At 38.5% G+C, this 13,549-nt stretch overlaps 1 protein-coding gene across 2 annotated transcripts in view; it reads left to right on the forward strand.

Moving 5' to 3' along the window:
• PTN (pleiotrophin) overlaps nucleotides 1-12,087 on the forward strand; it is a 78,511-nt gene extending 66,424 nt beyond the window's left edge. For both annotated transcript variants that reach the window (XM_083851530.1, XM_083851531.1), the window contains one exon: nucleotides 5,469-12,087. In XM_083851530.1, coding sequence (XP_083707656.1) covers nucleotides 5,469-5,521 — 53 coding nt within the window. In that variant the 3' untranslated portion in view covers nucleotides 5,522-12,087. The remainder of the gene's footprint in view (nucleotides 1-5,468) is intronic.
• Nucleotides 12,088-13,549: the final 1,462 nt, after the last annotated feature.

Genomic DNA, 13,549 nt, shown 5'->3' on the forward strand with positions numbered 1-13,549 from the left:
CAGAAGTGCCCTGTATCCAGTAACTACCACCATAGTAACTAGGTGCTTCAGGAAACTTTTCGCAATAAGAAGCAGAGAGCTCTTTAGGAAACCTGCCTTCCTCTGTACTGAGTGCGACTGAGCACTGGTTCCTGAGAAAACTGTGTCTTGAAATGCATAGCTCTAACCCTCTGTCAGCACAGCTTTTGCTATTCTGAATGTTTTATTTTTTTATAGCTTTTGGGGACACTGCTTGACTTTCAGGTATAGAAGTTCAGCAATGCCATGAGTGAATTGTTACCTTCTCCTAAACCAATGAAAATAAATACTTGCAAGTCCTGGCTTTCAAAGCTTGGATTCCATTAAAATGCAGTTACTTCACTTTTGTGTCTTATGCATTAAGAGGGGCTTCAAATCTTACATGGCTTCTGTTTGACGTAATTACTTTCCTTTATTGCTTGCATAGTAAGAATAAGGCTCCAGAATAAAGATGACTATTTAGGGAGAGCCATTGCCATTCTAAATTGCATATGAAAAGTTGGGCTTATCAAATTAATTTGTTTACTTGTTAAGGTCCTCAACTTAAATTCACTGGATTTTTGTTATTGGTAGACAGTATAAGCAGACAGAAGTGAGCCCAATGCTAATCCATGACCGTGCAGTTTTTAATCCTGTGAATAGTTCTTAGGTAATGATTCATAGGTTTATTCAGGTTGTTGAATGATTAGAATATCAAGTGTGTGTACATCAACACAGTTTGTTCTCGCAGGGCTATTTGTACAACGCCACATGGGTGTTTTTATCTCACTGGAAGTGCTCTGGGCTCCAGGGGTGGGGAGCAAGCTGTCTGTGCACTGCTTGGATGCTGCTCTCTGCAGGAACAGCAAGGTGTTCTGAATTAGCTCTTTGCGTGCGCCCTGATCCAGGATTCTGGCCTCCTGCTGTGCAAGAGCTCTCTCACTGTGGGATAAGAGGGAAGGGGGAGGGACAGTAGAAAGCACATACTGTAAAAACAGGCACAAAAACTGAGGACTGTTTTGCCATCCTCAGTAATATTCTGGACCATTCATAGCTCACTGTCCTGGTCTTTTGTTCTGCTGCAAGGATGTACAGGGATGGTAAAGCTAAGTATTTCCTTGATGTGAAGCAAGCCTGGTGTGGAGTAGAGAAGACATATCCAACTACTGCTGCTGCTTTCCTCAGTGTGGCTGTGTGCTGAGGTGGAAGGTGGGCTGGAGAACTAATGCCTGGTGCACTCAGAGAAATAGGCAAAGAGCTACCTGTGCGCTTTCCCTCCACTGCACAGCCCGCTTACTTCGTGTTGAGAGACTGAGAGAGAAAACACAGCTCCCAGCTCAGTGCTGACCCTGGTATTGGTGTCCATAGGATAACTACCTTTGATAAGGCCTTTAATGGATTTGAGTGTAAATATCAAAGTTATTCACTCACCTTTGATAAGGTTTTATATCAAGATGTTCCAGTTTGTGGCCTGTGAACCAGATGTGGCCTCCAGGATAATTCTGTCACAGAAAGGCACCTAGTCCTGCTGAGCAGGTCCCTTAGTTGGCCAAAGTCTGTTCTCCTGAAATTCAGGGAAGTGATCCTGCTTTCTGCTTCGTTCCCTCCTCTCAGGATCCTGAACGCCACCACAGGTAGCTCATAAAGATACCTCCCATCAATGTCTGACTCAGTACTGAAAATATTAAGCCACCTGGTTTTAAAGCTGCTGGTGCAGTGAGTAGATTCAGTTTAGAATTCAGATTTAAAAATTTGCATGGTCTGGATTTTAACTATTTGGATCATCTCATCATAGTGACTCTGGATATTATTGGTAGTACCTGTCCAGGCAAACACATCCCCTGTAGCCAACGCACAGCTGATGCACAGCTCCGCGACTCTGTCTTTGCAAACATTGCATTAATCAGCTAGGTGAGGTGCAGGAGGCTGCTGTTGCCCCAGGGTGCTTGCAGATGGCAGCATTCTGCTCAAGGTAGCTGCCATTCACCATATTGCTTCCTTCTGCCTCAAAACCGAGCATCAGTGTGATCAAGCTGCTTTGCAATGCCAGCGAGATGTGGAGAGCAACGAAGAGGCTTCCCCATCATAAAAGCTGTTTCCAGTGGGCACAGCTTCATGGGTTACTGCAGACTCTGATGGCAGGCTAGGTTCACATTAAGAGGAAATGGCTGAGCTGAAGGATTTGCATCCAATCTGTGCTAAGGTAGATTTAATTCAGGTTATCTTCATGTATGGAGAAGAAACCTGAATGGGATTATTGGTGGTAGTGTATCTCAGTGATCTTTCCTTCACTTTACTGGAAGGGGTATGAGGCTGCTGAGTTTTCAGATAACTGGCACTGTACTCTGAATTGGTCAGGGCTTTTGAGCAGGGCGTCAGGGCTGGCACTGCTGGTGTGGTGACCCTTTCAGTCAAGTCTGGTGGCCTTGGGAAGAAACACATTGGCAGACTGAGTGAGCAAGATGATGTGGGTCCCAGTGTGGTTGTGTGAGCTGACTTGATAGCATGTGATAAAAGTTGAGATAGTAGTCTAGGGTGAACAGCAATGAAGACAATGAAAGCCTGAGTGACGCATGCATACATGCATGATACATGCATAGTGTAGGTCTAAGCAGTGAGAAAACATGAAGTACATCTTAAAGCAAAAATCTACGTACCGTAGTCTGTAGCCTGATTACAGTCAAAACAGGTGAAGGGTACCCATGAACAGACTCGTGCAAGACAGTATGACCAGCAATATTTTCAGAGGTTAGTACCTTGGTATTGGTGTCTGGGGTAGGATTTTTAAAAGAGCCTAAAGAGACCGGGAAACTTTTGAGCTTTTATATATATATATATATATAATATATATATATAGAATATATATATAATATATATATACATATTATATATATATACATATTATACATATGTATTATGTCATATTGTACATATACATTATACATATACATTATATTATACATATGTGTATATATATATATTATATATAATATATATATTATATATATACATATATATATATTGCCACAGCTCTGAGGGTACATGTGGTTTCATGGAGTAAATATGTTTTTCATCAATACAGCATACCCATCCAAAAGACTAAGCTCTGGTGGTGTGAGAGGAATTAAATCCCAGACAGGAGCCTTTTATTCTCCTGAGGCATGAAGCAGAATCCCTTGTCTGTGTAGGTAGACAGATTTGGAGGTTTGGATGATATGCAGGTTATCACAAGGTGGCCAATGGGGAGGATTTAGCTTATTCCCTTTTACTGAGAGGCTAATAGAGGCAGATACAGACACAAGGGGGTCGAGTGCAAATGAATAAACAGTAAGTTGTCTGGTACCTCAAACCAAGTGCAAGGCAGATAGTCGTTGAGGATGGGGATCTGATGTGGTCACATAATGACTCTTGAATAAAAACTTCTGATAATAAGTGACTTCACCCCAAACATGAACTGCACATACTCTTCGGTAGAGTACTCTCAGTGGTCAGCCCATGGTCATGTCTCCTTTTAGTAAATATAGTTGAAGTCTGCACTTTTTGTTTGTGGTGAGACTGAATAGATATTACAAATTCCATTGCTGGTCTGATTGATAAAATCTTTCTGTTTCTGAGTCAAGAAAGGGAGAGAGACCAAATAATACAGAATTCAGGAGGGTCAGTGATACAGTGGGAAAATGAGAGGAAGAGAAAGACATGGGTAAAAGAGGATAAGAGGGGAGACAGAAAAGTAGTGTGTGTGAGGGAAGCTTTACCTGAAAGTAAATTCGATATTAACTTATTGAAAAATGACATTTTGGAATGACAGTTTGTAAAATAGTGCCACATACTGTGAATGGCTCTAGGCCACAGGCATGCATACACATATGCACGCACAAACACTGACACATATACAAAGGCAGAGGAAAAATAATAGTAATTAAAAAAAAAAGTTTTCACATTTTCAAACTGAAAACAATTGCTTCTTGTTTTAAGTTATTACCTCTTTAAATGTTTAAAAAAAAATTAAGGGAATGAGACTTTAGAACTGATTATGTGGCTAAAAAAAATGAAACCAGTATTTTATTTCACATTGATGAAAGGATTATTCAAAATTTTTGTCCTGTTGTATAAGCTGAAGAAAAAATGTTGCTTTGAAAAACTAATGGATAGGAAAAACAACAGTCAGAGAAATTAGAGGTCCTAAGTCTACTTTCTCCTGAAGGTACCGTGGCCCTATGCATAGCTGAAGAATGTCAACATAGCTCCCTTGGCTTTAATGCAAGTAAGCTGGTTTTACCACAGATGATGATTTCTCAACTATGTTACCAGAACTAGCCAAAGAAAAAAGAAAAATATTCATGAAGAAAAAGACCACCTTAAGGCCCAAGTGCTCATCTTTTACATTCTCTGTGATATTCATTGTTTAACCTGAGATCCTGAGATTTTTTTTTTTTTTTGGTACATTCTGACGAGGAAGAAATAAAGGCAGTATTCAAAGGAGAGAAGTACATATCAGTGAAATCTAGGTTAAGGCAAACATAAGTCTACTGCTTACTGTTTTGTTTCCAGGCAAGGTACTTCACAAAAACTGTTTCTGTCTCTTTTCAGTAACCGTTTTGCTGTATTTCACGGTGGTATCTGGGAGGATTTATTCATGTTCCCAGTGAGAGTTATTTCCCCCATTATAAGGTTATATGTGATAAGAATATCTCGTCCCCTTAATTCCATATTTAGTTTTTAGGCCTCTCTGTCAGTTTCCTCTACCCATAGAACACTATGCTACCTGATAGCACGGTGGAATTTACTGCAGACAGTGGTATAATACATATGCTTTCACTTGTAGCTTCACATCGTTCCCTTACTGACCCCAAATTAGTCAGAGCAACACATGTTCCCTCTTTCCATCCCTATCCTATCAGTAATAACTGGCTGGACAGACCGTGCTTGAATGACTCCAGGCCAAACCTCAGCTGCCTCTCGAGTGTATGTAGGTGTTTGTCCCAGACAAAAAGGGAACTGTTGGCAATGGAGAAACTGAAGAAACAAGTGAGCTTTCTCACCATGCTCTGGAGTTGCTCTCATATTCAGGGAAAGCCAAAGACGAACAATGAAATAGAAAGGAAGTAAGGGAGGGAAATATGTGTGGGTAGTGTGTGCAAAGCTTTCTTCCAGCTCTCCACTGAGCCATGACCCGGTTTCTCCAGGAGCTGCCTACTGTTTTCTTATTTTTGAAGCAAGTTCCTGAGACAATGCTTTGCATGCCAAACAGGGTCAGCTGCTAAGATAGGAAGGGATCTGAACTGGACGTGCATCCCCATTCCATCTCTAGCTCCCTGATTGTTCTTTTTATACTTCTTTTCCTTCAGTTTCCCCTTCCCCTATTCAGAATGAGGAAACAAAATTAGTTCTTATGTGCATAGAGAAAATAAGGGGAAATTTCAGGGGTATTTGTTGTTGATTTTTTTTTGTGGTTATTGTTATCTTGACAGAATCCAAGAAGAAGAAAAAGGAAGGCAAGAAACAAGAGAAGATGCTGGATTAATCAAGCCAACTTGGGCAATGTGAGAAAGGGACATCAGCAAACACGATCAGTTAACGATTTCACTTATAACTAGGCATTTTATTCTAAAATTATTTATAGCTTAATGGTACAATAGAAGGAAACAAGCAAACAGAAAAAAAAATCATTTTTTTTATTACTTTAGTATTTTCAATGTATAACCCTAACAACAATTTTTAGAGGCCTGTAATAAAGGACTCCAAACTCATTTAGAAAATTGTCTATTATATATTGAACAACGTAGAGGTTTTTAAAACATTTTTATTCTCAAGTCTCAGTCTTGTAATTACTCCATGCAAGCAGAACCTGAACCTGTGTAGAGCCCTGCTGAAGCCAGTGGTGCCCTGTGTGGACATAGGAGTCCGTCTGGATGCAGTTTTATTTAAGATTGGGACTGTATGTCTGAAAGAAAAACAGATTTTGTTTCTTAAGTTCTTGTTATTTCTGGATAACTGTGTGAAGTTATTTGTTTGAGGAAATTATAGGGGCATTTTGTTGAGTATTTGTGGGCAAAGATTTTTCTTCTGTGTGTGGTGATGCTCCTTCCGAACTGTTAGCATCTATGTGTTAAAACCAGTAACATTCCTCTATCCTTGGCTCTATTTTGGTTGACGGCAGTAAAATTCTAAAATCTTTTAGTGGTTGGATATAGCAGAGTCCTAAATTTTCACAATTTTTTAGCAATCATTTTTCAAATTGCAAAATACTTTTTTTTTTCTTAAACACCATATCAACACTGGTAGTATCCACTGTTTTACCTGCAAAAGCCGAAAAATGCTTTCTTTTGTTTGTTTATTTTGTGAGAGAGGAGAATATCTTTTTCACAGAAATCTAGTTGAAATTGTTGTGATTCTGCCTGACCCTACTCCCTTTTGTATTTGTAGGAATCTTCCTGTTGATTTTAACTACAGTTGGTTGAAAAACAGAAAGTATGTCTGCTGGGAAGTGACAAAAGAAACCAGTTTGAAAACTGAAATGGTTTTATTTTTTTACCAAAAAGGGACAATTTGTGAGACTTGAAACCTATAGGAATGATATTAATTTTTATTTCTCTACTAGTAAAACAGAAGGGAAATGCCAACATAGTACCTTTTGCTTTCTTCCATTTTTATATAAGCAAAAAGACCTTGGGAAATCTCAGCCATAATAAAAATAGTTCTGTACTTTATTTATTTATTTTTTATTTTTATTTTTATTTTTAAGAAGACTTGGTGGGGGGGAGGGGGGGGGAAGAAAACTTATAACCTGCTGTTTTTCAGTTTGATTTTTACCTATCTCAAATGATAATGAGTCCTGACAGAAATCACAAAGTAGAAAAAATATCTGGCAAAGGGTTGGTATATCCCCAGGTAAAGGGTTGTCTTACAAACCAAACAACCTTCAGACCAGACATTTTAGAGGAAACATATAGGATTTCAGTGTCCAAATTCTTTTTAAAATCATTGCTTTTAAATTATAAATCTTAAATTTCAAGTCTAAGAAGTAAGCTTCATCATTTATGTAGACTCCAGGCTTGCCTGCTGGTCAACAGGAAATCACCCGTAGTCTCCCTTGTATTCCTGCAGATACCCACTGACTTCAGTGAAGCTGCATCATGGTGCATTCATCTGGGTAAATCACTCTGCTCTTTTGGAATTAGCTTGTAGAGATGTAGAGTCTTTTTCCAGACTAACTTCTCACTTCCCTTTTCTAAGCAAAAAATAAAAAAAGCAGAGCTTGACCTTTTTTTTTTTTTTTTTGACATGGGGACTATGGCTGATCTGAACCCTCAGTGAGTCAAGTCCTTCTGGACATTCCCAAACCCTTTTGAAGCCAGCTAGCCAAGGCTGCGCATAGCTCAAGATAGACTAGTCACACAAGTATTTCTCAGACTCCTTGGGTGTGTTTTGCAGTCTTTGTTGATATCCTTGTTATTTTGAGTATACTATTAGACATACCTGAGACAGTAGTATAATTAAAAATGTCCCAAATGTTGTGGACATGCAATGACCAAACCCAAAACTACAAGTTGCCGTTCATAAAGGCTTTTATTTGGGTGGTTCTGGGTGCTATTTTTTTTTCATGGTCTAATGAGATCTACCAATGCTTGTGCCTCAGACTTAAACTAATGCATTGGTAGATCTGATTGAAAGCAAAGGGAGGAAGAAGCTTTCTCACTCACCAAAGGTTTGTCTGTCTAAATGCTGCATCAGTGCAGTTCACTTAAAGTGGTTCAGCTTTGAGTGTAGACACTGTTGCACCATTGTCCTACACCAGTTAATCTAGTCCATGTTTCACAGGGAGTTGGCAGGAGTTGGGATTGATGCTGAGACCAACAGTTTGACTTTCCTTTAGGAAACTTTAGATATAACTTCTGATTTCCATCTCTGTGAGTAAAAAAAAAATAATAAATTTCCCTGTTTCCCCTGTTATCTTACGGCCCTTAAGAATAACTGCTCATCTGGATTGTTAAAGGAACATTCCTAATAGTTTTTGAAGGAGGCCAGTCAAGATCCCATTGTTGTGATGGTGGTATAGGGACTCCATGGAGAGAGTTTACAGAAGCAAATAAGCAAACAAAATGCCGTGTTAGGACCGGGAGAAAGCACAGCAGTTCTCTGAGCAAAGGGTGTGAGATAGAGCTCTTCTTTGTACTACTCAGCCACATATGCTTGGATCTATATTGACATATTGTTAATAATAATTGTATTTGTATATGCCATACTTTAGAAACAATGAAGAAAATTTCCAGCAGAAAATGGTCTGTGGGAACTCATGCTATGAAGGCAATGATAAAAGTATTTGATGGTAAAACACCGAGGAAGGTTAAAAAGAAGAAAGTATTTGATGGTAAAACACCGAGGAAGGTTAAAAAGAAGAGGCGAGTCAATTCAACTCTTTAAGGAGGCACCTGCTACCTAGGAGAACAGGTGTAATTGCTTCACTAGTGACATTGTTAAGAAAGAAAGAGACAAATATCTGAACAAAACCTCTTCCAGCCCTATCTTGCTCAGTTCCTACCAGAGTTATTATGAAATTTCCTCTTATTTGTTTTCTAATCCTCTATCTGCCACCCTCTGGAAGGCAAGCTTATGTGACAGTGTTGTGGGGTTGGCTACTTTGGATGAAGTATGTGTTTTGCCCTCTTCATCCATGAGGCACTAGCTGAATTGACTGAAACTCATTTCAAGAATGTCCCACTCACAAAGTGATTTCCATTCTCATTTGCTACAGCTATAATATGGTATGAGGAGATGATAAAAATCCCCCAAATGACAGCCTTTTTCTAGAAGATCTGGATGGTCAGAAAAGAAAGTAGTGAGTTGCTGAACATTAGCTAAGGGTGAATCTGCATCCACACCCTGGAATCCAGCAAGATTAGACTGAGGGGGATTTGGATTTAGCTCCATTTCCTTCTTCTAGGTAGACAGAACCATGCTTCCAAGCAATTAGGGAATGTCTATATCTTGATTTAAATCAGTACTTGAGGACTGGGGCATTTTCTCACTTTGATATGTCTCCTGACAGAAGTTCCCATATTGAAAGAGAATCATTGCTTGTTAGCCTGGCATATTTAACAGATTATGAAGTGCAGGAAGACTATAGCATAAGGTATGTATTACGGTCCTAGAAAGGGAAAGCAAACTTACCAGTTCTCATCTTCTAATTCCATAATGACATTCTGAACTGTATAATTTTTTCAAAGGGAGAAATTTTCAAAAGGGAGAAATTTTTTCAATAAGGAGAAATAAAAGTGTAATAATTATAAATATATCTCAACAGGCCATGTAGGGCCCATGTCAAGAAGAGACATATACTAAGTCAGGAACATTTTGTGTAAACTTCTTTCACTTTCTTCTTTGAGTAGAGAAGGCAGGATTACTGAGTGGCACATTTGCTTTTATGCTTTACTTGGTTTGTGCCTTAATACAAACTGGACAATAGTGGAGTGTTACTGAAAATACAGAAGAATTCCCACTCCAACCTCAAAAGAATGTGTCCACCAGGAGGCAACCTGGCTTTCTTTCAGACTGGGAATCAGTATTTTTTATTTTTATTTTTATGAATATATTTTCTGAACTCAGATGCTGCTGAAATTGGCCAGCAACAACATTAGCAATGTAACCCTGCCACATTTCTGAAGCAAAATATTGTTGAGGTACACCATTCTGATATGACACAATATCATTTTTCACATCTCCCAAATTCTTACAGTAAGGGGAAACAGTATATGAACGAGGGTAGGCATCTCTTATTCAATCTTTTTAAATTCTATAGGACAGCATCTTCTCTGAACTTTTGTGTTCTTCCTCTGTGGGGACAGACTATACCTGTTGTCTGCCTTCTACTACTCACATCTAGTTTTGATAGTCTGTAGTTTTTCCATCGATTTTTGCTAAGGTAATCTACCTCCCGCCCAATCTTCTGCAGACATTTTTGATCCTTCTCATGCTAGAGGGTATATTCTCCACTACTTACTGGCTTGTAAAACAGCCCCAGCAAGCCCCTACCATTAGGTACCTTTTATTGTGTCCTTCTAACATTAAAAATAAATGACAGAATGTAACTTGTTCAGCAGAAGACAACAATGGACAAAGAAATGTAAGAATAAGCTATTGATTCTCTGGGTTCAGTGGGAAGGTGGCTTGCTGGTAAAACCTCTGTCATAGCTCAACCTGGGTGAGGCTTCCTAGAGAAAAGAAATGAGTCCTATATGATGGAAGAGTAGAGACAGTGATGAAAGAATAGCTATCCTCAAACAGGAGAACCCCTTAGTCAGATAAACAGAGCAAGACGTTGCATCCTCTCCCACTGAATGCTCTTTACCTTCAAGTTAAAGGGAAGAGACAAGGCACATAGAGCTTCAAAGATAGTGAGAATTGTATGAGCGAGGTAGAGCATGGAAAGACCCTGTTCCTCCCCATGGGTTTCTGAACTTGGAGAAGGTCTAGATAGTGTTTTTCATAGCAGAAGAAAATTTAATGTGCTTTTGGACTAAAAGTAAATGGTAAAGTCTAATCATTCTCCTAGTATTCCTCTTCTGCATCTCTTCAAAAATGGCAGTCTGCCTTGAGGCCCCATCACTCTGACGTGAGCAGAAATGAGATATGTCAAGGAAAACATGGGACCTCAGCTATATTCCCTAGGTCCCGGGTGGCTAAAAAATCAGAAGTTATCTAAAAACACAACAGAACTGAAAGCATGGGTCCAATATATGGTTTTACTGATGAGACAAAACAGAGGCTCTCCAAGTGTTCCCATTTTGGAAAGTCATTCAAAGTTAAATACTGTACAAAAGCTTTAGCTTGAATTCTGTGATGTACAGCTAGGATAAATGGATAGCCTCTGCTGGACTGTCTTATCCTAGCCAACTTCATTTAATTAATTACACTGTTTGAATTCCCTCATCATAATCAGTCTGGCAACATGATGCTAACTTCTCTCAATGGGTGAGTCATTATGCTTCCCATGTTATAATTATGTGGCACATCTAGGTTTTTATGGCTGAAGAAAATGCCTCTAGTAGTCCAGAGACTCTTGTAGTTGCTGAGGAGACTTGTAGCAGATGCAGGCTAGTACTGCTGCTGCTTGGAGCTTCGAACCACCTCATCAGCTTGTCACAATCAGATACAGCAGCTCTCTAAATATACATGCATACATACTGCATATATATATATGTGTCCATATATGGAAAAGCAAAACTATTAAAAAAAATGTACCCATAACTCAAAACATCTCTCACAAGTCGTGCTGCCATGTTTTAAAGCTTAAGCAGAAGTGAAAGAGCTTTTGGCCTGTATTATTATTATTATTTTTTTAATACAATGGTAGTATATAGGCTGAAGAGACAGTTTTCTTCCCTCCTCTATTTAAGGGTATTAAGCAATTTAAGGATGGCTGTGTTGAAGGAAAAATGCAAAACACACACCAATGAAATGGCCGATAGGACTTAGTATAAAGGTGACATTCTTTTCTGTCACACCAATTACATGGAAGGGCTTTATTCAAAGCTTTGAAGTGGAAGAACCGATTAGGTTAAGTAGAAGCCCAGATAGAAAAAGGTTTTTTCTCTGCAAAGAAAAAGTGAGGAAAAGTAAAAAAAAAACAAAACAAAAACAGACAACAACAACAAAAAAAATAAAAGAGGAATCCTCTTGACACTTGTAGTTCGGGTGTTAAAGAAAAGAAGAAATGGAAGTCAAAATAATGTTAAAGCCTGAATATTGTGTTCAGTGGATTTCTAATTCTGTATATATCTATTAAACCAGTGCTATATAGTATCTTCTCATGGGTTACATTCTTTACCCTGTTCAATTTCCTTTTTATTTTCAGTTTGTATATTGATTTTGTAAGCTAGTAGTCTGTTACCTTTTCATTTTTTTTTAAACTTGTATGAAAGCCATATATCCATATTGTAGAATGAAAGCATTAATTCTGTAATATCCTTTAATGTTTCCCTTAGCTCTGTGGGATTGTGGGAGGCTCTAGCGAATGTATATGTTTACCAATTGTATCAACATAATTTACTTGCTCTTAGATAAAGAATTAAATAAACTAATACACAGAAATGTGGTGTCATCATTTGGTTGTTGCAACTGGAGAAGACTTTTGAATTTCCTTTAATTAATTCCTAATATTTTTAGTGGTCTGCCTCTGCTGTACTAATTTCCTGTCAGCTATAAGTGTTGCATGTCACAGAAATATTTAGCTCTGTAAATTCAGAAAGAGTAGGAAGAGTAAGAATCTGTAGGAAGTAATCTACCAGAAACGGCTCTAGCAGAAAATGGCTCTTTGGTTTGGGAGTGCTGAAAACTGCCCCAAATTCGCCAAACTTGTCAGTTCTATGAGAGTTTGTTTTAGTATCTGGTGTAATTGACACTGTGGTGGGCTTAAGGAGTCTGTATAAGGAGTTTGGAATTACTTTTTTTTTTTTTTTTAAATTATTCTGTCAGATAAGCAATGGGAAAACCTTATTCCCAGCCCTGTCATGCTCAGCTGTTTTACTTTAACAGTGACTTTAATGAGTGTGTGTTTGGTGACAGATGATTAAGCCTCATGAATAGAGCAAAGATGTTAAATTACATTAGTGGACTACTCTGAATGAGGAAGAAATTCAGGTAATGTTCATTGTATGTAATTTCTTTTCATTTCTTTTTGTCCTTTCATTATACTTTTTTTTTTTTCTTCCTAAATCTGCTTTCCATTCCAAAGCTCTTCCTGCTTTTGTTTCTATGCCCAACTATTAGTTAAAATTTTAGAAAAAATTAATTACTATAAGCCATTCCATCACTCACCGCCAAAAGAGGGAGATGCTCCATAGCAGTTAAAAGACTAGGTGATTATACAGTCTTCTGAAATTCTTTGGAAGCAAATGGACTACTATAAACCACGAAAAACGATAGTGCATTCTTCGAATCATCAATGGACTCAACAACCTAATTTTTTCTTTGGAAAGGAAACCAAGTGCTTACTATTGTTTAATTACAAAAGAAAAGTCTTAATTCCCATTTTATATGCTACTTACATTTTTAGGTTAGTAAGTAATGATGGTTTTAAAATTCTCTTGTTCTTGGGAGCTATCTGATCTTGTCAGTAAGCCTGAGCTGCTAAAGGACTGTCTCAAGTAGTGCTTAGTGTCCCAAAGCTCCATCATTCAGGACACCCAGGTCTCTGATTTCTCCTGTCCTTTCTACCTCTGTACACAAATGCTGACTAAGTCATAAACAGGCTTGGCAAGGAATTTTTGGGTCAGCTCTCTTCTGGTAATTGCCTTCGTGGAATAGGGTTTTAGAAGGCCATCTCTGTCTTTACATAGATTCATTTTGTTATGCATGGGTTACATGAATGGATGGGACTTCACGTAGAAGGGATCCGAACTCTGCTACCACTCTGGGACTGGTGGTTCATGAAGTGAGTCTATGGTTACAAGAAGGACTGCCAGTTGTGAGTGGGTGGAGATGTCCATGCAGAAATAGCTGCTAGAAGAACCGAAGCCACTTTGAGAACTGTGAAACCCCACAGCTCAACCTA

The sequence above is a fragment of the Anser anser genome, assembly GCF_964211835.1.
Source record: "Anser anser genome assembly, chromosome: 1".
In the NCBI taxonomy this organism is placed as follows: domain Eukaryota; kingdom Metazoa; phylum Chordata; class Aves; order Anseriformes; family Anatidae; genus Anser; species Anser anser.